Source organism: Amphiura filiformis, chromosome 10, assembly GCF_039555335.1.
Source record: "Amphiura filiformis chromosome 10, Afil_fr2py, whole genome shotgun sequence".
Taxonomy (NCBI): Eukaryota; Metazoa; Echinodermata; class Ophiuroidea; order Amphilepidida; family Amphiuridae; genus Amphiura; species Amphiura filiformis.
In genome coordinates this window covers 11,796,733-11,823,227 of record NC_092637.1, presented here as the reverse complement: position 1 = coordinate 11,823,227, position 26,495 = coordinate 11,796,733, and the positions used below count along the sequence as shown (strand labels likewise).

At 37.3% G+C, this 26,495-nt stretch overlaps 1 protein-coding gene across 1 annotated transcript in view; it reads right to left on the bottom strand.

Moving 5' to 3' along the window:
- Nucleotides 1–21,016, bottom strand: part of LOC140162502 (uncharacterized) — a 50,774-nt gene extending 29,758 nt beyond the window's left edge. Inside the window, 10 exon segments of the mRNA XM_072185742.1 lie at nt 2,546–2,569; nt 11,180–11,345; nt 12,480–12,605; nt 13,427–13,569; nt 14,109–14,196; nt 14,684–14,884; nt 16,200–16,270; nt 17,014–17,092; nt 18,092–18,175; nt 20,614–21,016. Of these exon segments, the coding sequence (XP_072041843.1) occupies nt 2,546–2,569; nt 11,180–11,345; nt 12,480–12,605; nt 13,427–13,569; nt 14,109–14,196; nt 14,684–14,884; nt 16,200–16,270; nt 17,014–17,092; nt 18,092–18,175; nt 20,614–20,733 (1,102 nt within the window). The 5' untranslated portion in view covers nt 20,734–21,016.
- Nucleotides 21,017–26,495: the final 5,479 nt, after the last annotated feature.

The following is a 26,495-nucleotide window of genomic DNA, read 5'->3' as shown; positions in this document are numbered from 1 at the left end:
ACCACAAAGCTGCTGCACAGGCATGCATCACAATGTGATGCGATTATGCGATCACCCTAAATCACATATATACGCATGGTTTTATTGGCTGGGCCAGCGAAACACCTGTGGATACCAGTCACTGATTGTGTGCTTGGCACGTGAGGGGTCTGATGGAAACTAACAACTTCTTTGTTCATCTTTTCTCTTTATTCCCCTCTTCTTTCTTTTTCTTTCACCAAAGCCTCATTTCTTATTATATTCTCCCCATTTTTTGTATTCAATAAAGAGCAAACCAAATTAAAATTGGTAGAAATTAGTACCACATGTACACTGTGCAACCCCAGTGTGCCAATGGGCTATTCCAGTTGAAATCTTTACACCCCCAATGGAAGACATGATCTTAATCTCCCACACAGGGAGTGCAAAATTCAAATGGAGTCACCCATTTCAGCAACCCCATTTGAAATTCACTCCCTGCAACCCCATTTGAAATTCACACTCCCTGTGTGAAAGATTAAGGTCTTGTCTTCCACAGGGGGTGTATGGATTTCAACTGGAATTGCTGACTTTGTGAATACATGTGTAACAAATGACATAAATGCAGACAGGTGTGTGCTTGCAAAGATTCAGAAAAGTGTGCCAGCTACCAAGCACAAAAGAGAACATTGGTCAATTCCAGTTGAAATCCATACACCCCCTATGGAAGACATAACCTTAATCTTCCACACAAGGGGTGTGAATTTCAAATGGAGTTACCTGAATGGGCGACTCCATTCCATTCTACACTCCCTGTGTGGGAGATAAAGGTCATGTCTTCCATAGGGGGTACAAGGATTTCAACTGGAATAGCCTATTTTTGCCTACAGCAGGGGGAGTATCTATAAACTACTGGAGGTCAGTGGGTGGGCAGTCAATATGACTCGCAGGGTGTGTCATAAATTTACTGTCATGTAGTATTGGTTTAGCAACTGGTGGCGCACAACGCCGCGTGTGCCAATTGTGCGCATTCCAAACTGCACACAGTGGCGTTTTTGTACGTTTTTGTTACAAAGCATCAACTAGAAAGCACTATGTTTTCTGGTGGTGCTACACCAGACACCAAATAATTGAAGCAAAATACAATAGCCTTAACTCACAAAGGAATCCTTTGTGAGTTAAGGCTTTCTGGCTCTTAACCCTCGATACTGATGCTAATTCCCGGCGATTAGTTAATAGCCATGATAATCCATATATACTCATCTCAAGTGCCCTGATTTTGAATTAGTTTGTTCACAATATTACTGTAATAACATCATGCAACTTCACTCTCTGGAGATGAGCATGGAGATTAACAATACAACTTGGTTTACAATGCAACCTGATGAATTGCTTGTGACCCACTTTTGAGTTGCATCTCACAGTTTGGGAAGCCCTAACCTAGTGTAATTTCACAACAGTCTGGCTGATGCAAGTGGGGGAATGAGCCCCAGAAATATACACCAATACTTAATTCTTGAAAAAAACTTCAATACATTCATCTTCCTGGGGACAATATTTTGTCATGTTGGAAAATAATATATTCAGTATCTTCTTGGGAACAATATTTGTAGCTACCGGTAGAAGTAATAGCCCTTATTTTCATTTTGCACCAAAACAGTTAGAATTGTGTTTGCTTCAATTTATGTGTGTACAGAGGACATGAAGTTAACAGGAATACTGGCTCCAATCAGCACATGGACAGACTCAAAGCCCCCAAACATCTAGTGCTTCAACGGCATCAGCCCCGATAGATCAGTGGCAAGAGTGTCTGCTTAATAAATGGGAGGTCCCGGGTTCGATTTGTGGTCGAGGAATTAATTTTTTAATTTCTCGGCCATCTTCAGGGAAATATTAGTTATTGAGCAATGAGCATCCCACTACCTTGAGTATTACTAAGTAGCTACTTTGTCAAGTGTCAAATAAAAAGACAATGCAACATATTGGATGTTGCATTGATCACTAGAATTAAAGACCCATTCAGTGATTTGTCATCCGGACGATCATAAAAATCATCAAAATTCAGATTATGGTACCCTTGTCATTGTCATAGATGTGCTAACATAGCCTACGAGTGGCTCAGCCGAAAGCTGTGTATTTAAGACAAAATATGACATTTTTACAAATCTGTAATTTAGATACTGACAGTATCTAAATTAGCTACATGTATTTGAATGGGCCTTCAACTTTGCCAGTACTGCTGTTTTCTTTGTTTTTGCCAAATTTGTCATTTCAAAAATACCAGATGACAATTTGAATGACTTATCCTTCACTTTTAAGCAATTTATAAACAATTTAATTTTTTTTTACACTTGTGCTGGGATCACTGAATGGGTCTGAAAGTGCTTGTCACTAGGGAACTTTAACCCGGCCTATAGGTAAATTCTTAGCACTTCAATGCGATCTGCCTTGATAGTTCAGTGGTAAGTCGTTCCGGTCGAGGAATGAATTTTTTTCATTTATCAGCCATCTCAAGGTATAGATTAGTTATTGCGCAGAAAAAAAGTTTAGTACTTTATTTATTTTTTATTACATGGTGTGTACTTACCATGATCAATTAAAACCTCGGTTACTATGCATGTAGAAATGTGTGGCGTGGAAGACAAGGGGGAAATTGAGAGAAAAACGGAAGCCGAGATGAACAAGACAGACGGAAGGGAAAGAATGGAGTAAAGAACAAGGAGAGGTGGAGGAGGAAGAAAAGAAAATAACAGAAAATATGTCAGCATGCTAACAACAACAACAGCAACAACAATCACAATACACAAACAAACCGCAATGTATAGGGTGTCACAAAACTTAGTGGATTCATTTCAAAGTTCAATTTGGATATTTTCTGGGCTGTATCTGAATGCAGCATGTCATTTTAGGAACAAACCAGAAGTTTGAATGATGAGGTCCTATAAACGAAAGTGCTTTAGAATTCGATAGGAAGCTGACCTCTCACCCTGAATCGTTAGTGTGAAATGTTGAAAAAAAAATCCAACTCGAAAGATCAACCAATATTTTAACTAGATGTTTACAAATGTAATCAGACTTATTTGCTCCCTCCCTTCTAATGAAAGGACATTCGTTTATAGGATGGCGTCAAACTTTTGGTCTGTACCCTAAAGGGAGAACCTGCCTGAAGAAAGTTCATATAAATCATCTAATCCATCTTGTTTCAGACAGTAAGATGATCCATGTTTTTGAGACACCCTGTATGAAGACAACCTCATGGCCACATGCACAGTTACATAGTAAATGGTTCACACACAAAATTGGTATCACTAGCAATACATATGGGTTATTTTAACCTTTAAACATGTTTGCACTCAACTTCCATGCTTTACTGTGACAATCCCGAAATGGTTCACAATTCCAAATATTCAGTTATTTTTTTCTAATAATTTATATTAAATCATTGACAGGAAGTGATGGTGACAGACTGGGCTATGCCAGTTGAAAACCTTACACCCCCTATCGAAGACATGACCTTAATCTTCCGGTGTAGATTTCAAATGGAGTCACCTATTCAGGTAACCCCATTTGAAAATCAAGCTCCTTGTGTGGAAGATTAAGGTCATGTCTTCCATAGGGGGTGTAAGGAATTCAACTAGAATAGCCCAATGCTATGCTTTCCACAGGCAGATGAGGCGGTATGGTTTCAACTAGGAATGTTTGTTCTTATTCTATTGATTCTATTTTGGGCATAGAAATTCAAATAAGACAAAAACACAGGATGTAAATGTTTAAATACTTGTATATATAAATAAACTCAAATGCATGCGTGTGATTGTGTGCAAACTGTGCAGTGCACTATGGGATGTGAGCATATCTTTATAGGCCATTCCATTTGAAATACATACATCCCCTATGTAAGGCACACCCGTAATCTTTCACACAGGGGGTAAGTTTTTCAAAAGGGGGTCACCTGAATGGAATAGCCCATTTTGGTTTGCGGTGAAAAATGTACACATTTAACATGAGAAAGATGCTGGTTACTGTTTTACAAAGGTAACAACAATATCAATACATTGCACATAATATGTTATCGTAGTTCACATTTTACAACATGACACAACTTCACATTTAAACCACATACGATGACTAGGCTTCTGTTTAAAACAGATTGGGAGTAGCAGAATTCAACAACTTGACAAAATTCTTTCGGTATATGGGTTTTGTCATTTTGTCTGTGACAACATCATCATAAACATCAATCTTTTTCAATCTTTGATGTCATAATTTTCATTAAAATATTGTAATCACTGATTGAAAAAAAAACCCTGAAAAATCCAGTCAAGGTTCCCGCTCCAAGCAGATGGATCAATAGCATCATCAATGCTTTGAGAAAGCTAGGTTTCTGGCGAAACCACCTTAAGGTTATATGGATGACAAAAGTAGGCTAGGTATCACATGTAGGCATTTAAAAATAGTTTGCTTGCTGCAATGTGATCCAACATCACTTAATCTGACCACCCAACTTTACTTTCAAATATTTACAAAGAATATTTACAAAGAATAATCTTCTGACGAATATGACTTTTTCCAACTAGTGCACATTTTGTTTTTCGTGTGCCTATAAAAAACCTGACCGACCAACACTAATTTTTTAGATATAGTTTGTTACAGCAAACAAGCAATTATTTTTATGCCTAATGTATATTTTCAAAGAAACCACACACACAGAAAGTAATTCAAGTATATATGATAGTCACAAGAGTGGACAAGCATGCCAAGTAATATCACAGAGGTGGAGGTGGGTCTGAAAATGGGCTCCTGAAGTTGAAATCCGTACACCCAGGAAGACATGACCTTAATCTCACACACAGGTGTAGATTTCAAATGGAGTCACCCATTCAGTAACCCCATTTTTAAAATCACCATCTCTGTGTGGAAGATTAAGTACATGTCTTTCATAGAGGTGTATGGATTTCAACCGGAATAGTCCACATCAAAATTGCATCAGCTTGCTTCAACTTCTTTTGAATTAAGTGTGGAAATATAGCTGTTACTATAACTTTGAATCAAGGATCACTTGCCACCAATACAAAATTTTGCGCTTAATTCAGTTAAAGGCATGTTCCTATTTTTGCAAGTATCTTGAATATCTATTTAAACTATCGACTGCTCAGTGCAAGAAGTGGGTAAGTGCGAAAGCTGCCCTGTGAACATTTGGCAATTTAAACCCAGTATATTGTACTCATATACACATGGCAACTACTGCACTTAACCACCTCTGGCACTGAGCAGTCAATATATTCTGAGAAAAGTAAATTCAAGGAGCATGGCTCGTAAAAGTATTGTTTATCGCTGATAATAAGTTTAAGGATGAGTTATTGGCTTTAGCTTTCAACACTAATTATTATTCAAGCAGAAACTTTTAAAAACAAACAAAACTAGTGTCGAAAAAAAAGGTAAACCAATACTATGAAATGAATGAAAGTTTATAATAAGCACAAAATTGTTTTGCAATCATGCATTGCTGATATAAAGATTGACTACCAAATTATAAATGATACAAATGGTTTACTCAGGTATAAAATCAACATGTAATGACGTCAACTTCTGCATAATTATATGAAATACATCCAATCAGAATTCGGCAGCTACAAATTAGGCAGCTACAGAAGTCTGCAGACCTAAACTTGGATGTTGCGCCCGATGTCAGAGCAGAGGCCATAGGCGTAGATCCGGGGGGATGGGGGGATAACCCCAATATTTTGCCAGGGGGGATGGTCCATACAATCATCGCCCCAATGTTGATGCCTGTATGTGGGTTTCTGACCAAATTAACCTCATATTTGACCATTTTAGCCCCCAAAGTGCAATTTTTCCGCGCTTCGCACAAATTTATTCCACTTTTGAACCATATTTCATCAATTTAGCTTCAATAAAGGTGCTTGATTCGCTATACTTCAAGAAATTTTTTCCAACCCCATCCCCCCAATGTCGCAAAGAAATCTACGCCACTGGCAGAGGCGCACCGTAATTGGTTGCTGGCCTGCGCAGTACATGTGTATCTGGGCTGATTGACACAATGTCAGATGCAACATGTGCAAATTATGTGTTGTGTAGATTATGCACAGTAAATGCTACATGTATGTGCTTATAATGCTTGATGAATTACGATACACCAATTATCATCAGCCCATTGCCATATTTAGCAGGTACACTACTTTGGCCCCAATCCAATATGGATTACATTACACATGGAGCTATATACAGAATCTACCCTTTCCGATTCAAGCTTCTTTGAGCAACTGATTTGAGCCATAAACGGTGATCAATGGCCTTTGCAAAAATCGCTACAAAAACCTTTTGATCAACCCAGTGATTATCTCCTGCTTGGTATTGTGGCCACAGATCTTGGCTTTGAAAAACAAAATGTGCAGAATGCTGAGATGATTTGGTACCTGTTATAATTTACATGCGTACATAGTGTTATTACCATGTGTTACAATAGATGCATGCAATACACACCGAGTGTCGCTAAAAGAACTGTACCATCTGAAATTTTACATTTTTTAGCATTTTAATTCCCGAAACAATTGTATAAGCAGACAACAATTACTTTTTAGAATTTTGAAAATGGACCATTTTATTCTTAAAATATTAAATTTGCGCAATGCTAGTTCATTCTGAATAATTTTGATGGATTCAATATGTAGCAATCATTAATTAAGCTGTGAGTATTCAATAGGCATGAATGGTTCAATGCATCAGATGTGTGATTCAAAGCTTGTGAAACATCCTGTAAGTAGTAGAAAACTTTGAAAAACAGTGTGAAATTTGGCAAAAATACCCCCAAACAGGTTGAAAATCAATACAATATGATCAATTTTGGTCACAAAGAATCCTGAATTCAGGAAAACTGAAGAATCACACCCTTGATACAAAAACAAATGCCATTCTGTTTCATTGAGCATTACATAAATATGAAATATTCTGATAGTACAGTTCTTTTGGAGACACCCTGTATCACATTTAGCTTCAGTTAGTATAATACGCTTTACAAATTTGTTGACACAGACCACAATTACTGGTAAATTGCCCACTAATTTACAATGCACTTGAAAAACGTTCATAAAATATTACTTTAGAGTGTATATCAAAAACAGAATCTACAAATAAGTACAATTTAATAAAATATGAGTTCAATTTGACATAAGACAGGGGGGAAACTGAACTACCCTAACTAATTCTGGTAAATGGCAAACAATCTTTTTCAGTGTACAAAATAATTTTGATCTTCATTTTGAACATTCTGTAAATGTTTCTTTCTTGCCATTATTATCAAATTTGAAAGTAGAACTTTCCAAAATATGATAGAGATATCATTATGGATTTTTACAAAATGTTTTGAAGTTACAAAATTTAAAACCAAGGTTTCCCACAATAATTATCAGTCCTGCTCCATTAATTATAATCTCATAGTTTTTTTACTTGATGCCTAAATCACAGGAAATTACGTATCGTCCAGCTTGAAATATAAAAAAAAGCAAAATTTGGACACAACTACAAAACAAAAATCTCACAACTTTCTTTGCTCCAACTTTGTCTCAAAATTTACCCTTGTGCCTTTGCAAGTTTTGCAGAAAGTGAACAATGCAATATTTTGGTGGGAGATAATTCTTGTAATAAGTTGTGCAGTGGCAGTGCACGGGGGACATGCAATTTCAGCACTTGCCCCCCTTTTCAGATATTTCCCCCCTCCCCATACAAAAATTCAGGTTGTGAAAACATTGAATGAAGTTGCATTCTTTTTTTTCTTCCCTCTCCTGCTCCACTATATTTGTTCAATTTTTTCACTAAAAGCTAATTTTGGGCATCATTAACCTTTTTATTTGCATTAATGTTAGTTTTAAAACTACAACAAAAACAAGACTTGCTCATAGCAAAACAAAAATGGGCAGCAGGGTGAACTGAAATCTAACTTTCTTGCTTAACATAAGTGATCATACAAGTAATAGAGCATACCAGAATTAGATCGTGCCATTGATCGGACGAGCTTTTTGACGCGAGGACACGCTTTTGGAGCTAGTTTACGTATTGCGAGAGAGGCGAGGTGTAATAAAGGAAGGAGAGAGAGAGAGAATAAAAACAAGAGACACATGTTACATCACAATACACAAAGAATTAACCCTATGAGAACTACCTGCCGATTGGTCAGAATGGATGTTGTTTCATTTATTGAACCAATCAGTGATCTTGTAAGAATAATGCAATCATTTAAAATGAATGGGGTTTTCAAAACTGTATTCTTATTGGCTATTCAACTGAATATCTCTTGTCATCAACCAATCAAAGTTGTTGTTAGAAAGGCAGTAGTGCTCAGGGGGTTAAGGCTATGTAAGCTTATATAGTCACCATATAGTCGGTTCTAATTTGATTATAAAATGCTTGCAAAATTACAAAAATCTTAAAAATCTCATTAAATTACTACTTCTGAATGAGATATAAAATACATGTTAGGCAACCTTCAAAAAATAGTTTGACTCAAAGCTTGTGTGCATTAGCAAAATTGTTTTGCTCTCTAAAATCATGAATTTTTACCAACCTTTTTTTATTTTTTACGTAACGTGGGTGGGAAATATCATACCTATTTCCCAAAATATTTGTCAATATTCTTGCAGCTGAAATACCCAGCCTGTAGCTGTGATTTTACTTATGGCAACGAAAAAAAGGGTTTTTTTAAATATAATTGGCTTGATTTCAAATTTTTTTTCAGATTTAATAAGCTTTCTGTGATTTTTAAAGGCTCATTCAGCCTCTTCCAACTAAACAAAAATCCCGATGGACCGACCCTACATTGAAAGTCCATCTGCACATAAAATAGGGTGGGCTGTATTCGCGGCCTAATGTATACAATGTACATTCTCAAAAAACATCTTGATCATTTTTCTAATTAAAATCTTGCAGAGAAAGCAGTAAAAATAAAACCACAATATTTTGCATGACTCACGTATTAAACTTCTGACAAGCTTAAAGACACTCTTTTTAAAGTTGCCTACAATATATATGAACATAGAGATGACATAAAACAATGCTACGTTGCAAAAATGTATGTACATGTAAAAGATCTACACTAGCTTCCAGAGAAGTGCGGCACTCTCTTGATCTGATCTATACGAGCGCAATGCTAATGTACGCGCCGCTCTGTGCCGATCAACGTTTTGTCGTGTAATCGGCCTATCAGATTATCTGTCTGTTACTATGATTGTCAGATGATTGAATCAACCAATCAGAACCCTACTTTCATGTTTATGCTCTCTAAATGTAGGCTAAACATGTGCCGTTCTTCTCTGCCAGCACGTGTAGTAATGTAACTTTCAGTAATTACACACCGAGATTCAAAATAAAATACATAAACAAACCGTTGCTTGCATACATGCGCACACACCCCCACATGCGTGTTACACACACCCACACATACACCGGGGTGCACACGCCCCCGCACACATTCACACAACATTAAATACCGATCTTCGTGAACACTGGAAGTATTATTTTTACACAGATTAGTGAAGTGCTAGAAATGAGGACAAAAATTGGATCTTATCTTACAAAGGGGCTAATCCAGTTGAAATCCATACACTCCTATGGAAGGCATTAATCTTCCACACAGGGATTGTGAATTTCAAATGGCGTTACCTAAATGGGCGACTCCATTTGAAATCTAAACCCCCTGTGTGGGTGATTAAGGTCATGTTTTTCATACGGGGTTTATGGTTTTCAACAGGAATTGCCTATAAATCAAAACCTTACAGGAAGCCTTTTTACAGCAAAGAATCTTGATTACTAGACCACATTCAAACTATCATAATTGTTCCATTTTGCAGATTCAATGAAGATTAAAATTTTTTTGAGCATGCTTCTCTTCATTTGACAAAAATTACAATCGCTTTGTTCTACAGAGGTTCTTTCGATTAAACGATTGTTTCATTCAACAAAGTGAAGTGCTGTGTGTGTTTCTAGTTGAATTCTTTGTAGCTAGGCAACCACACATATTTAAATTTTTGTTATTCTTTAATGTGACTAGAACCGTATCTTCATTTGATCTATGTGCTCGCCATAGGCTTCAAAATGTAAAGTTTTGAGATATTTTCTCAAAATATCAAGAACCACTGAAATTGTTGAATTTTTAAAGAAAATATGAAAATTTGTCGTCTGCAATCTCAACACCCATGTGGAGAAGGTTACGAATTAGAATTAAAATGAATGCACACTTTATTAACTAATAATGAAAGGTGAATGAATCTTTGTTGAATATAATTAATTAATTTCTAATGTAAATACTGTCTTTGTATGATATGTATTATGCTCTTGCTGATGAACAAGACATTTGAGGCAAATTGAGGCGATCACTCCCCTAAACTAATTGCCCATGCACACGGTTAACTTTTTTAATATGCATTTGTTTCCAGCGACACAAGCTTATTTCATTGCATTCTGCATGTTACATGTATGTGGCTTTCACACATCAATGTGACAATCCAATATGGCAGCTGGGTATCAAATAGTGTTAGGCATGGATACGGTCATTTTAATCTCTCTCTCCATTTTACATTCTTTGATTCAGATTCTTGCAATGCAATGCTCATCTTTGTGTGATTGAGCTCTTGTTCTTACCAGGGATACACATGTGAAAATTTCAAAGAAAAAATTTGGCAAAAAAATCATGGGGAAAAACCTGTTGAATTCTGTACCTTGAAGATGAATTTTTAGCAATAGATAAAGTGACATCACAGAGGTATTTAATTGTATCCAAATGTTGTAGAAACATCAGGAATGAAGTAAAACAGTCAATTTACGAAAGAAATTATCTTAAATTGATCAAAAATGGTAAAAAATGAAAAAAGCTGATTTAAATCAGTGATTTTTCTTTAAAAATAAAGTGATTTAAATCGGTGTGATTTAAATCAAACAACCCTGTTTGGTGTGAAAAGCTCTATGATTTGATTTTCATTCAAGGATGTTAAAATTGAAATCTATTTTACTAGCAAAATATCCTTATTACAGTTAATAGCAGTACCACACTGCACTGTATTAGAAATTACAAATGCTACTTATGTATGCACAATGCAGTGCCTTCAAATGAATGTCATCAAAGCAATGGTTAAAAAAAATCACACAAATTCATATCATCACTCTCAAAGATTATATCGCAAATAACAAATAACAGCGGAGAAAGACCTACCATGTTCTATGAGGCTCTCGGCCCGTGTATAGCGCCCCTGTAGGGCAATCATGTGTAGTGGGGTGCGACCTTCTTTGCAGGAAATATTGACCTCTGCCCCTTCGCTGATCAGAAGTTCTAGCGCCATGCCACCGTGTGGGGAAACAGCTGCTAAATGTAGAGGGGTCTGAAACCAATACACAATGTTGTGTGTTGGGTTATTGTTATCATTAGGGCAGTTTCAACTGTTTTTAAATAAACAACTCAAAAAAGGAAGTCCCCAGGGGTCATCACTTTGATCACAATCAATTGAAGGTCTGTGACCCGATCGACAGCCTCATCCCCCATTTTTATTCATCAAAACTGAGATTTTGATACCACAAGAAAGCTCATATTTTTCTCATTACCCCAGTGAAATTTAATGCCCGAGATGTTTCATTTACATGGTATGAACAAAAATGCAGTGATTTGTGGTTACCACACTGGAAGTGTATGTCCTATCCTATAGGTCATTGTTATACACGTTTCTGCTTCTCTTATCAAAACCGATGCAGCATTGCAACTCAAAATTTGGAAACATATTGTTTAATGGCATGGCTCAATCTAAGATGGAAAACAGAACATGAAAAATCGGACCAGGCCTCTTTAAAAGCAATAAAATTGATACGAGTGTGAGGAGAATTTTGTTCAGTACGTTACCGAACTTGTGTGCACAGAAATCGGAATGATTTGAGAAATTAATGATTGAATGAAATATGGGGTGATTTGAAAAGTTGACGCATCCTTTACTGTGTTAAAGAATAAGTATTTATGTGTATCAAATCTCCGAATCAACAGACCGCTGTCAGTGCTTACTGATCAATGACAAACACTGACTGCCACTCACATTAGGAGAGTGGAACATGTTAGGCCATGCAATTTTATAGGAATTTACAACTTTTCACAGCAAATTTCATCCATTCATTGTGATATCTCCACCATTTGTTTTTACACAAATGTAGTATCATACTACAGCAAATAAAATTTTCCTCATTTATTCATATCAAACTAGTGAAGACTTTCTTGTTTTGAGATGTTAACATTTATTTTGACTGCACACATACATATGAGCAACCAAAGAGGTCACACTGAGCATGAATATTCAATGATCGCACAGTAATCTCAAAACAAGGCTCTACCCACAAAGTGCACGTTGTGTGTGCATAGGCCTGTCAATGCATGCTTTAATTACCATGTCCACATTGCAAAGCCTTCTCTTTTTGGTACATAGCTACTTCATGTAACAACAACATTTTCAATTTGAAGCATTGCTTCAACATACCTGTCCTTTGTGGTTGACTGCATTGATGGCTGCTCCATGCAAAACTAATTCCCTCAACACAAGATCATTGCCATTCAAGCAGGCAATGTGAAGAGGAGTGTTGCCAGCACTGTTAGCAGTATCCACCTGTAGGAGGCAACAAATAGTATTTTTAAGTGAGTCAACTTGATGTGTTCAAGCGCAAAGCACAATATAGAACATGTGCTGCCTTGCGTTATCTCTTCTGGTTATAGTTGTTGACAGCATTTGATTTACCTGGTGTAGCAGAGCAAAATTCTCCGTAAATTAGTCTTTAGAGGGTTTAATACTATAGTCATGATAACTAGTTCCTTCTCTAATTAGCACTGATGACAGCAGGTATTTTTCCACAAATTAACCATATTTATACCTGATAATGTGACTTGCACAAAAAGGCTTGTGTTATATTTTGAGTCAATTTTTGAGATTCTTTTTAAGGTATGTTCATAAATAATATCACCAAGTCCACAAAATAGCTCCATGGTCCAGTTACACCTTTACAGCACAAACCTAACCTATAGCAGAGGCTGAGTGCAAGGGATTGAAGTGAACCATATTATTTGCAGTGTTCCACAAGGATCAATATTGGGCCCACTAATATTTACAACTTATTTTTTATATGGCTGTTAGATTTTTCATTTGTATACTTTCAACTGGTCTAACACATAACACTAACCCTAGGTTTTTGCCCTTATGCTAATCATAAAAGAATTAAAATTTTCCAGGCTTGTATAAGTCCACAGAATGATTCTATATCGTCCTTACCTTGGCTCCATGGTCCAGTAACACTTTGACAATTTGACCATTAGCAGATGCAGAGTGTAAAGGAGTAAAGTATATGCGGTCCATGCATTGCAGTGAAACATATTAATTGTGGTGTTCCACAAGGATCAATATTGGGCCCACTAATGATTCTACATCGTCCTTACCTTAGCTCCATGGTCCAGTAACACTTTGACAACGCTAACTTGACCACTAGCAGATGCAGAGTGTAAAGGAGTGAAGTGATTGCGGTCCTTGCATCCTATGTCGGCATCATTTTCTAGTAGAATTTTCACTACTTCGACATGGCCTGAGAGTAAAATATGTATAAAATGTATATCCATAGTCATTTTCACACGTAGAGATATTTTGTCGTAATTTGTGGGATCAAGATTACTATGCGTTTGCACAATCTTTATTTACAATCAAAATTTTTGCACTCTCCATCCACCGTCTTTTTGTCAGGTACACACCCGCACACATTTTTGACCTTTTATGGGTGTGGAAGGGGAAATTTTCAGCCCGAGATGGGGGGGGGGGGCATACAAAAATTTCAGCCTGTGATGCAGAGGGGGGGGGGGAGAAAAAAATTGACTCCAGTCCCCGACATAGTCATCATGACCCCCCTTCTAAAGAAAAGATGAACTCTTAATGGACTATTCCATTTGAAATCCATACATCCCCTACGGCAGACATGACCTTTAGTCTCAAATACAGCTGGTGTAGATTTCAAATGGAATCAGCCATTCAATTAACCCCATTTGAAATCTACACCCCCTGTATGGAAAATTAAGGTCTTGCCTTCCATGGGGGGTATCGATTTCAATTGCAATAGCCCAATAGACTTACCCATATAGGATGCCCAATGTAAGGGTCTGCGCTCTTTCTTATCCTGAGCGTTTATGGTGGCTCCCTTGGATATCAGAAGTCGCACAAGCTGAAAGGGTCAACGGAAGAACATGTCATAATGTACTATACTCTGTTAAGGAATCGGATAACGACATTTGCACAGTATTTTTTGTGGGACCTGAGAGCACATCAGGCACACCAAATTGCATTCTGAATACGAGGAATGTTCTTCAGATATCAAATAATTTTGATTTGTTTTTCAATTTGCGATATAATGCAAATTTCATGGCCAATTATTAAATATTGATATTTTTTTGATATTTAACAGTCCTCAAAGTAAACTTTATAAATCTAATGATATCCTTAAAGTGTATGTAGTGGGAGGAAACGCCATCCGTCATTTGAAAATTTTGACCTTTCGTATTGAAGATACACATTTTCCCCCAAAAGACCGAAAAATTTTAGCAGGCCAGAAACAGGTGTGTGAGGATCTGACCAACAACTGGTGTTGTATTTTTGTATTTTCCTTGCCTAACAAATAAAACTAAGCACTGTAATCAATTCAAAGCTCTTACATTCACATGCCCATTGAAAGCTGCATGGTGTAGACTTGTCCTTCCAGCACGATCTGTCACGTTAACTGTCGACAGGAGCGGTATGAGGATGTCTGCAATGTCGAGGGCGTTGTTTGCCGAGGCGACGTGTAGCGGCGTTTGCCAATTCTTGTCACGAGCATTCACATCTGCCTGATGCTTCAATAGCATCTTGACTGTGCTCTGAAATAGAAAAGTTGGTCCATTCTATTTCATTAAAACAATTAATACAATTGTAATAAATAAATAAATAAATAATGTAATTGACAGCAATATTTTGATGTAAATACAGAGGTGTAAGTGAGGTAACGATCCACTCCCTGAAAAACATGCGAGCCTAAGGCGAGCACCTTGCCAAATTTCCGGTATTCCGGGGGTGCAAGGGGGCTTGTCCGGGGAATAGACTGCAGGGTATCACCCCCTCCCAACAAATGCTTCTGAGAAACTTATGCCAGTAAAGATATTGCCAATGGGCTATTCCAGTTGAAATCCATACACCCTCTATGGAAGACATGACACTAATTGCCCACATTGAAGGTGTAGATTTCAAATGGAGTCACCCATTCAGGCAACCTCACTTGAAATTCACACTCCCTGTGTGGAAGATTATAAGGTCATGTCTTCCATAGGGGGTATGTGGATTGTAACTGTAACAGCCCGATCTCACTGGCCTGAAAGGTTTAAAGTAGAAAACACAAACCCAAGACGAACTCTGCGGCATACTATTATTGTCAGTAGGGCACGGTGGCTCAGTGGTTACAGCCTTGGACTCATAATCTGAGAGCTTGCTTGATGTGCATGGTTCGAGTCCCCATCCCACCACCGTGTTGCGCCCTTGGGCAAGGTGCTTTGCCTCGCTTGCCTCACCCCACCCAGGTACAATGGGAAGCTGTTAGGGGTTGTAACAGTCGTTGTACTGATGAACCCTGCGCCAATTGTAGGCTGCAAACGTGGTTCCAACATATTCTAATAACGCGGAATAAATGTAAAGCGCTTTGAGGCTGTTTACGGCATAAAGCGCTATATAAATATCTACATTTATCTTATTTATTTATCAATATTGACGATATTTTAATATCCAAAAAGAACCCATAGCTTTTTCATAGTGTAGTTTTGGACATCAGATGATTTTGCACGCACATTGCAACACACCCTTCGTAAGAAACAGCAAACAACTACCACAACTTACCCAGTGTGTAAGCATATCGTGTAAAAATACCATTTATTTAGTATTATACTATTGATCAGTTATGGATTTCAACATCAGTAAGAGGCCGGTCGACTGCATATCTGTCAGTACACGCTTTTCAATATGGAATAAATGCTAACCTCAACGTGACATCATCCAAGCAGCAAAGTTCATTTCCCATTGAAAAAGCGTGTATCGACGGATATGCAGTTGACAGTTCTGGTAAGCTTAGGTATTGACCAAGTTATGAAGTCTGTTCATCAAAATGGGAGAGACAAACTTCATTCAGTATATCTTTGATCTACTTACCAGGCTTTTTGATGCTACAGCTCTGTGAAGCGGAGTCAGCCATCTGCTGTCCTTTGTGTTCACCCTGGCACCTAAACAACACATGTGACAAAGACATGCAGTATTCAAGGTTGGAGTAAATGGCATATTATGCTGAGCAATCACAAGGAGGGTAGCCTTTTTTGTGATGTAACTTCCGTCACTATAGTCTGTATACCTTTCTCGAGTCAGTAATTTAGATATTGTTTTTATTGTATCACTAAATGCAATGATGAGAAGCATATAATTTAAAAGTATACATTTTCAGAAATGAAATGATGCAAGGAATCCAACAAGCATAACAGATTACTGCAAAAATTGAACAGTTCTTATTGGTAAAAAATATTAAAAAAATATATAAATATGATTTCACTTTACTGATTCGCGTAAGGTATACGGACTATATCAGAAAAGTTATTAGAACCAGAGGTTATATTTGTACAAGATTTCTCAGGGGTTCTTAAACGGTCACTCTGTGATCCACAGAAACCTCTGACTTCATACTATTTGTGTGCATAACCTTTCATTTGACAAAGACATTGTCTATTTTGTCTTTTCTGTCCGTCAACTGGAAGAAATTACAACACAGTGGCATATGCGGCAATGTATGATACATGCAATTGCATACATGCGATGTATTCAATGCAATGTAATATATGCAATTGTGCGTAACTTGCATATGTATTCAACGTCCAAATTCACTGAAATTTTGGAATTTTTTTTTTTTTCTGTGTATATCTATTGAACCATATCCTAAGAAGAGGCTGTTAGAATCATGAAATGACTGGTTGCTTACCACTCTGTGCTAGGAGGTCCACAATTTCTGCCTCGCCTCTGAAAGCAGCTGCATGGATTGGTGTACGACGCTCCATGTCCTATGAAAGCAAATTGAAACAAGTCTGTGTAAGAGACTTTTATCTTCTAAAACTACATGAATGTCTAATTACCATGACAGTAATACTAGTAACTCCAGGGACTGCCTTGAGGAGAGCGAGAGCAATCACTGTCTACTGCTCTCCTTAAATCTGATACAGGAGAGTGATTTTTATTTCTCCTTAGTTGACCATTCTCTCCTTAGTTGACCATTTGCTCCTTACATTCCAGCTCTCCTTGAAGGCTCCAGAAGAGCTATTTAATGCTCTCCTGCATATTCCAAAAGACAGTCCCTGTAACTCACTCACTCTAAATCACTCATAGTCAGAATTTTGGTTGCACAATACAAGAATCAATCTTGATTCTGACAGTTGAATTCTGTGGTAATGATTTGATTATCACAAAACAATGTAGCGTTTTAATAATGTTACAAATCCTTTCACAAATATCCTTGCAAGAATTGATTAGAGATTTGCGCCAAAATGCTAGTCCTGTCTGTAACTCACTAACTCACTTACATCACTCATTTTCTCACTCATCAGTTGACTCATTTGCTCCCTCAATCATACACTCATTTACTTGCTCACTCACTCACTATTTCAATCAATCACTCCTGCACTCACTCATTCACACGCTTGCTCGCTCATGCACTCACCCAGCAATCAGTTTCAATCACTAACTAATCCAGCTGATGAGATCCATTGGGCTATTCCATTTAAAATCCACACTACCCCTGTGGAAGATTTTGGAATTATCTTCCACAGGGGGAGGATGAATTTCAAATAGAATGAACACATTAGGCAGCTCCATTTGAATTTCATACATCCTATGAGGGAGATTCAACCTGAATCTTCCACTGAGGGAGGTTGAGTTACAAATGGAGCTGCTAATGTGATTATTCAATTTGAAATACATACTCTCCCTGTGGTAGATTCTTCCAAAATCTACCACAGGGGTAGTGTGGATTTTAAATGGAATAGCCTAATATGACAAATACATACCGTGCTGTTGACATCTTCTTTCTTGTACAGGAGAGCTCGCACCTCGTCTGCATCCCCATAAAACACGGCCTGCACCAAGGGTGGCTGAGAGTCAAAGAAAAAATTTAATTATAATTAAAAGGATGAAAAAGGTGACAAAGAAAATTTGACTGAAGTGGGATTCTAGTTGGAAAGCTAGTTCATGTACACACCACTCCACGCCATACATAAATTCTCCCAGTCACATTTCCCCAATATGAAATTTAAAAAAAGTTAAAATTTAATTTTAATTTTACTTCTATTAAAGTTTGGCAGAGGCGGGGTTTGAACTCACGGCACGCCACGCCGCTTTGGATATGCTCTATGAGCCTAGCGCCTTAGACCACTCGACCACTTGTCTTGATGGAATCCATTTGAAACTTATTTGAAGATATAATCGCAACTTCAATATAGGCCTACCACGTGACAAGCAAAAGCAGAAAACGTAGCATATTGTGGAAGTATATTGGCCTAAAAACATTAATGTGTATTAATAGCGCTCAATTGTTGTTAATCCGACAATAAAAACATGATAAATGCGCGTCTATAGGCCCTATGTACAATACATTATATTGATTTTGACATGTGCTCGCACGGTGTCAGTACATTTCCATGGTCAGTAAAATACTATAGAGGAACCTACCATTTTTCTTGTATACACGTTCGATGTTTTTATCAATTACATACAAATTCCATTTTAGACCCCAAATGTTTTTTCGGAAATAAAAGATTAGATTACCATAAAAGCGAAACAGTTATCTTTTGCGGGTCTAATGTTATTTATCGTAGAATTTTCAACGTTTTTCTATCCTTATTCTTGCTCAATTAAAAAAATATTTTGGCGTATATAAAATTGAAATAAAATTCTCTGCCTCATAAACAACCTCAAATGTGCCACAATTGGGTATCACGAATCGTTATATATGATGTGCAGTTAATATTCATATTTTCTTTTATACAGAGGATGTTTCAGTTTTGACAGGAAAATATTTTCTTGAAAACCCTCTCACTCGGTTATTTCAAAAGCGGTAACCACGCTTCCCTAGAATGTGCAATAATTTAGCATTAAAATTTTTCTTATTCTAACAGCAAGCGTTTCTAGAATGAATTGTGGCGAAATGTGGTGTAGTTCATGTATACTGCAAAGAAAATCACACAATAATTTGATTAGTATTACCATATGTAATCACAACAACCAGTGGAATAATTCAATTAATTTTTTTGCTTCCAAGGAAGGAGGGGGAATAACCAGGAATTATGAAATGTTATTATTTCCCAATCATTTTTAGATGAAACCCTCTAAAAAAATAAATAAAGCGCAGTGATTTATAGTGCGCTACGCAAAGGCACAACGCTTAGACGTTGATCCACAAGCCTCAGCACACTTTACTATAGATGAAACCCTACAATATGTCCAAGAATACCATGCCTACAACTTTTTAACAATACAAAATGTCACACATGCTGGCATTTCTACACAAGCCTACTACGTGTATTTTATACAATTGCACTGTTTCTCAGGTAGCAGGTGCAGGGGTCATTTATGCAGAACGTCTTCAGTCTTCGGGTACTGTATTAAAAAAAATTTCGACCATGGATTCACAATTTGTTTTGAGCACGACCCCATTCTTGAAAGGATTATGCCCTGTGTTGCAAATTTGTGTCATATGTCTCAACCTATTTCTGGGTAGCCTTGCAACCACCCCCTCCCCATGTGGGGTTGTGGCTTCTTAGTCGGCAGGTGCTCACACAGAACTCTGGTAATCCGGGGCTCCAGTTTCTGCAGGGGGGGGGGGTGGGGGTGTGCAGAAATTTTTTCAAATAAACTTGAGGGTAATATACATCTTAATTTCCTATATTTATATCTGATGAAGTTACTGTTTACATAAAATGGAAAGGAAGAATATAACAAAGATTTTATACATATTTTCCCCCAGTCTGAAGCATACTAAGAACAGTATTCAAGCCCAATGTCATGCACTTTAATCCCAGTCAGGTAGGCGGTAGGCCTGTCACTATAATCCCTGTAATAGTAACAGGAAGACCTGGTTCCTGTATTGGGTCTGCATAAACCTACTTGCTTTGTATGAATAACAACCTGCTATGTAATACCATGTCTGCACCTTAAATTTACAACAATATATTTGCTCTCATTTTTGTACAACAAAGTGAATTCGCAAGAATTTTAATTCTTAATTTAATTTTGAATTTGAATTTTGAGGCTTAAAAGCTTTATTGATATCGATTTTTTAAAATCCTGACATCGACGGTCCTTAGCCCACCCTCACACACAAAGACTAATATGTAGGCCCATGTACGGTACCAATCAACACTCCTCCTCATAGCCACTCTGCTGATGCATTTTGAATATGGTATACAGAGTTAATGTGTGTTACTTAATATTACCAGTCAAAAGACTAAATTGCAAAAAGCAGATCACAATGTCAAAACCTAAAAGCATGCCAAGTACCTCCTCAGTGCCAAAAACCTGCCCACAAACTTACACATTTATTCCTCCCTACATCCGAGTTAAAGAACAGATCTCCAAACATGGCCGCCGGATCCATGGGAACCGTAATCCACTGCCCTTCCAACGTCATCATCGGAACGCCTAACGACGACATCTAATCACTGCAAATTAGCAACTTTGGAAAATGGACAAGTTTTGCTTCTACAAAATACTTCTTGAATACTCAATCACTTGGCATTCATGTGTAGTACATGTATCAACTTTACGAAGACGATACAAAATGTGGTTCACTAACTTCAAAGCTGGATATCGTTTACACTACACACCCACATGAACTTTAATTAGAACCATTTCCCACACAATATTTCCATTGGCTACTAGGAATCCAAGGATGAAGACCCGCAACACACTTGTAATGACGCAATATGTTCCAATGCAAGGTTTCTATAACACAAAATGCTGATTCACTGAAAATGTATTTTTCTGTCGTTTTCTCTCACCGCTAAGACTTGTTGATATTATCCACATCCACTAAGTTGCTCATCCTTATGATTCACAAAATTGAGGATGTAATCGAAAGTGCTATTAATCAAAACTTCTTAAGTTTCTTTAACTTTTAAGGTACAAGTTCCACCTTACCGCAGAACTGTTATAAATGAAAGGATAAGATATATGCCCTTCATTGCATGGTGTAATTTTAAGAGAAATCTCTAGGCCAACTTAATTTCCTTTTAATCATGAAGTTGCTTCCCTTCAATCACTGGTCTTCATCAAGGATGTTTAAGTTGCTTCCCTTCAATCGCTGTTCATCACCAAGAACACTTCCTTACTCCAGTATCCAGAAGAAAACCTGTTCAAATCCCATGTACTGCATAATCCTAACTCATTTCCCAGCAATCTCTAGGCCAACTTAATTTCCTTTGAATCACTTCAATATCCATAAAGTTACTTCCCTTCAACCACTGGTCATCATCAAGGATGTTTAAGTTGCTTCCCTTCAATCGCTGTTCGTCCCCAAGAACACTTTCATATGAAGAAAACCTGTTCAAATCCCATCACTTCAATATCCATAAAGTTGCTTTCCTTCAACCACTGGTCATCAACAAAAATATTAAAGTTGCTTGACACTTCCTTACTCCAGTGTCCTGAAGAAAACCTGTTCATATCACATGTACAGCATAATCCAAACTATATTTCCCAGCAAGTAATTCCCAGTGACAGAAGCAAACTCCTGGAAACCGAGTCCCCATGTGACTAACAGTAACGAGAACTTTACAAAAAGTTCAAACAAACTTTCTTTTCCGTTTATTTCAGCGCAGCTACATTTTTCTCGCTATTAATACAAAAATAACCTATGGACATCCTCCTACAGTTATTGGTTGAACTCTAATCTGGCTAATATCACTAATAAATACAGGAAAGCTCAATAAAATGCTCACCGGTTGTGTATTTCTACTGAAAATGTTTACCATGTCAGGATATGGGTCATCCAGCTCAGATGAAACTGTCCATTTGACATGGCATGCAAATGCCAAACAGCATAATGGGTAAAGTACTCTCAGTCTGTCCAATTTTTTTTCTCAATTAGGCCTTTAAAAAAAATGTTAGATTGGTGTTACCGAACCGAACCGACACTAAAAGTAGGCTGGGCCATTTTTTTTCCAATACAGTCGGTCGCATTTTCTTTTCTTTTAATAATAATATAAAGACTAAATTGAGAGCTTTCATTACTGAATGACTTCATTTATGTTTTAAAACAGTTTAGAAATGTAGAAAAACTGTCAAAATATCTTCTCCGGATGGCAAAATTTCTGATAAAAATAATCTCTTAATTTCCAAAATTAGGGTCAGTATTCTTTTGTACAGTAAAAACTTTTTTGCAGATTATCAAGATTAGGGTCTGTCGGTTGTGGATAATCAAACAACTTTTTTGGCCTCACTTGGTTGCAATGTATCTGAGCATTCCTGCATTTAGGTTTGCTTTAGTACAGCACACTACCTGCATGTGTCATCCTGTACACTGCTCAGTTATAGAGGAATAAGAGGATGTCTTACAAACGAACTTCATCCTGTAAACAGGTTGCTACAAAAAATCAGCCCAACTAGTGGGGCAAATCCCTTCAAAATTCACCCAATTATAGAGCCCGGTTATAGAGAATCTCTTACAAAACAAACTTCATCCTGTAAACAGGTTGCTACAAAAAATTAGCCCAACTAGTGGGGCAAATTCCTTCAAAATTCACCTAATTATAGAGCCCGGTTATAGAGAATCTCTTACAAACAAACTTCATCCTGTAAACAGGTTGCTACAAAAAATTAGCCCAACTAGTGGGGCAAATCCCTTCAAAATTCACCCAATTATAGAGCCGGTTATAGAGAATCTCTTACAAACAAACTTCATCCTGTAAACAGGTTGCTACAAAAATTAGCCAAACTAGTGGGGCAAATCCCTTCAAAATTCACCCAATTATAGAGGATCTCTTACAAACAAACTTCATCCTGTAAACAGGTTGCTACAAAAAATCAGCCCAACTAGTGGGGCAAATCCCTACGAAATTCACCCAATTTTTCTATTTAAAGCAACACTGTAACATTTCCATACAAATTATTTTTTATTTTTTCCACAATGTTAGTTTTCACTGTCATGTATGGTCCCTTTTAACTTTGGGCCAAACAAATGAGGTAAAATGAAAATCTCATGTGTGACACGATCTGCTTCACGGGGGCCAAAGGAGGCACTCAATTTCCAATTTAAAAATGGGAAATTGAGTTACTAAAATTACAAAATGTATTACCTTTTAGTTTTAAAAGTAATTAATAGGCTGATCATGATCCGTACATACATGTACAATGTATATGGCCAAAACAAGTCTAACTTTAGACCTGGGCTAACTATGGAGATTAGTTCTATGGAGAAGGACATTTTTGGTATTATTCTATAATATTGTAGATCATGATGTTGAGGGCAAATACATGTACTTTAATATTAGATAGCCGCAGTTTAGTTTTTGGACTTTCCTAGGAGTACATGGGAAAAAAGATTAAAGGGATCCCTCTCTACAGGTCTAACTTGTTTTGTGCATACGGACCTTGATGTCTAGCATACATGGTTTGAAAGTTCTTAAGTTTTGTGATGTGTATTTTCAGGCTGCGACAAATCGCCTGTCCGATAGCCCGGGGCAATCACATTTTTTGTCGGGCAATTAAAACTCTGAAGAGCTGTGCCCGATCGGGCAAGTCTAAAGTTAAACCAATTAAAGCTTGATGATTTAAAATGGAGTATTTCTGTCCAACTTGGCGTGTTCACAGAAGTAAAAAAACGTCAAAACAAAGTAGAAAACTTCTTGAAATGGAACTCAAATTTCGCTAGGCACTCGTATCCCACACCAGACTTGCAGACATATACATATGTATATATGCTAATGAACATCATGCCATTACGTGACGTATTGGAAGTTTGGCCAATTATAGAACCTGTTTCGTGCAAATATCATGACGTCAATGACGTCAGCTGGCCATGTATTTGCATATGATTGAGATTGAGATGTACTAGTGGTTGGCGAAATACGTAAATCGCCGTGACTTTACTGACAAAATTTCACATAAAATACACATTATTTTCCACATGTAAGAAACAAACAGTGAAATAATTGAACGAAATGTTCATTTTTTATGCATTACATGAATACTCATTTATTTATCAACTTAACTGAGAAAAGTATTGGATTTCCATAAGAATGAAACTGCCAAATTCGCACACTTACGGTACTATGCACTGCACTGCATGATGAGTACGGTATGTGACTTTTGTCGACAATTGTTGCGGGAATATGGGTTAATTTCGGGCAACCAATTTTTGGATATTGCCTGCCCGATCGGGCAAGCTAAAAAATAAAATTTGTCGCGGCCTGTGTATTTTCTTACGTAGGGTTATTGTTGTTTTACTTCATATTTTGCCCTTATTTCAGTTTCAAATTGGCTGCCTTTGGTGGACCAGATTTGCGTCACATGAGATGTTTTTAGACTAGTGTATCTCACTTTAATGTGACATCACTATCAGTCCGTCGGTCATGACTGAGGTCGACAAGCTTGATGTGTTATGAATATCCCGTACACTAAGCACCGGAGAAAACCGGAATTTGGGAAGCAAACAAACGCACCACAATTTAAAAATAAATGCAAAAAAAAACACATGTTAATTTTAAAAAACTTGACCTGAGTCGCGTTCGATGGAGTGGCTCACATTAGCCTCATCTGTTTGGGCCAAAAATGAAAAGAGTGACAGTGAAAACATAAGAAATGTTATAATATGGCTTCATTAAGTCATGCTATGATTTGTGTCCAAATTGATGTGCAGTTTTTTAAACAAAGGATTCCATAGGCCATATGGTTGTGTGCTGCTATGACAATATACTACATGTACACGGTAAGACGCGTCTGTATTCTTTTGAAAGTGCTTGCATCTGCGGGTTTAGTTGTTGCTTATTTCACTGCTATTCTTTGATTCGTTCAGCTATTTAGTATTACATGTAGCTCATAGCTCATCAATAGAGGGGGCTGTGCATAAAGCTAGTTTCACTCAAAGGGTGAAGGATGTGGCTTAAAGTACCTCAAATAAAAATGTTGCTGGAATTTCTGCAATAATCACACACTTCCTTTTCAAACCTTACAATCTTAAACCTGAGAAGAAAATTAGGCTTACATGTCAAAAGCAGCCAATTAGCCTTGAAATATTATAATTTTCACTTGTTAAAATTTTCATCCAAATGCTTGCAACTTGTTTTGACAGTACAATGCATGTTTATAGGAAGTGAGTCACATCTGTCCCTGGCAATGAACCTGCAAACAGTTGGGTCCCTTCACTATGGACCACAATGGCCTCATCTCAATGGCACAGTTCAATAACCTCAATCAAACAATCATAGTACAAAATTTAACCTCAAGTTGCAGAGTATGAGTTTTTGTACCCAAATTTTCAAAGGTCATTCAATGAATGTACAAATGTATTGGATTAGAAGAACTGTGCCCTGATAGATGAGCATGTTGTGGATTCTAGTGCTTGATGAAATAGATCTATGCAGCTAAACAAGTTTATACTCATCCACAAATAAGACTAAACTTCTGAAAATTTATAATTATGAACCTTTCTGGATTTTTCAGGGGGTTGGAGGAACCAGCACTGGAAAATTTTAATTTCCTTGGAATATACCATAATATTGTTTAAAATAAACACCCTGGGGTAGGGTGCATTAAATGTCCCTCATGTCAATCAATTTTCTTGTACCGGTACCTATAATAAATATTAACCACCACCAAATTAAAACAGAAGTTGTCCAGATTTTCTGGAAGAATAGACACCCGTTTATCCGAGGTACATCATGTAGTTGGTTTAAGGGGAGAGTAATGAACATGGACCTTTTCCGACTTTGTCACTCTATTCTAGAGACTGACCGATCAGATCGGTAGCTTCCGAATCGGGCCGATTATTAGCTTATCGGTAGTGAGCTGCATCGGCCGATTTTTCCTTCATCCGATTTTTGGCACAGATTAGCTCGAAATACTCAAACTATACAGGTTTACATTTACTATCTTACATTATCTTGTTGTATTTCAGCTAGAGCGCCAGATAACAAGCTTCCGGGTTTTTTTTTAGAACAATACTGTTACGTAAGAGTACTAAGACGATTTAGACGAAGAAGAAACCCACCCCGGAGCCCGCCCTTCTCATTATTTCATTGTAATTATTGCAATTTGCCTCCACACATTACGTAATCAACACAAAGCTTTTGTGAGGACTAGTGAGTGGATAAGAAATTGACAGCGCCAGCGGAGGATACGAACGACACACCGATTTTTAGTTGTCAATCATGAATTGCCGCAACTTTTTAGTATTTTACTACATGGCATTCCGCAAGC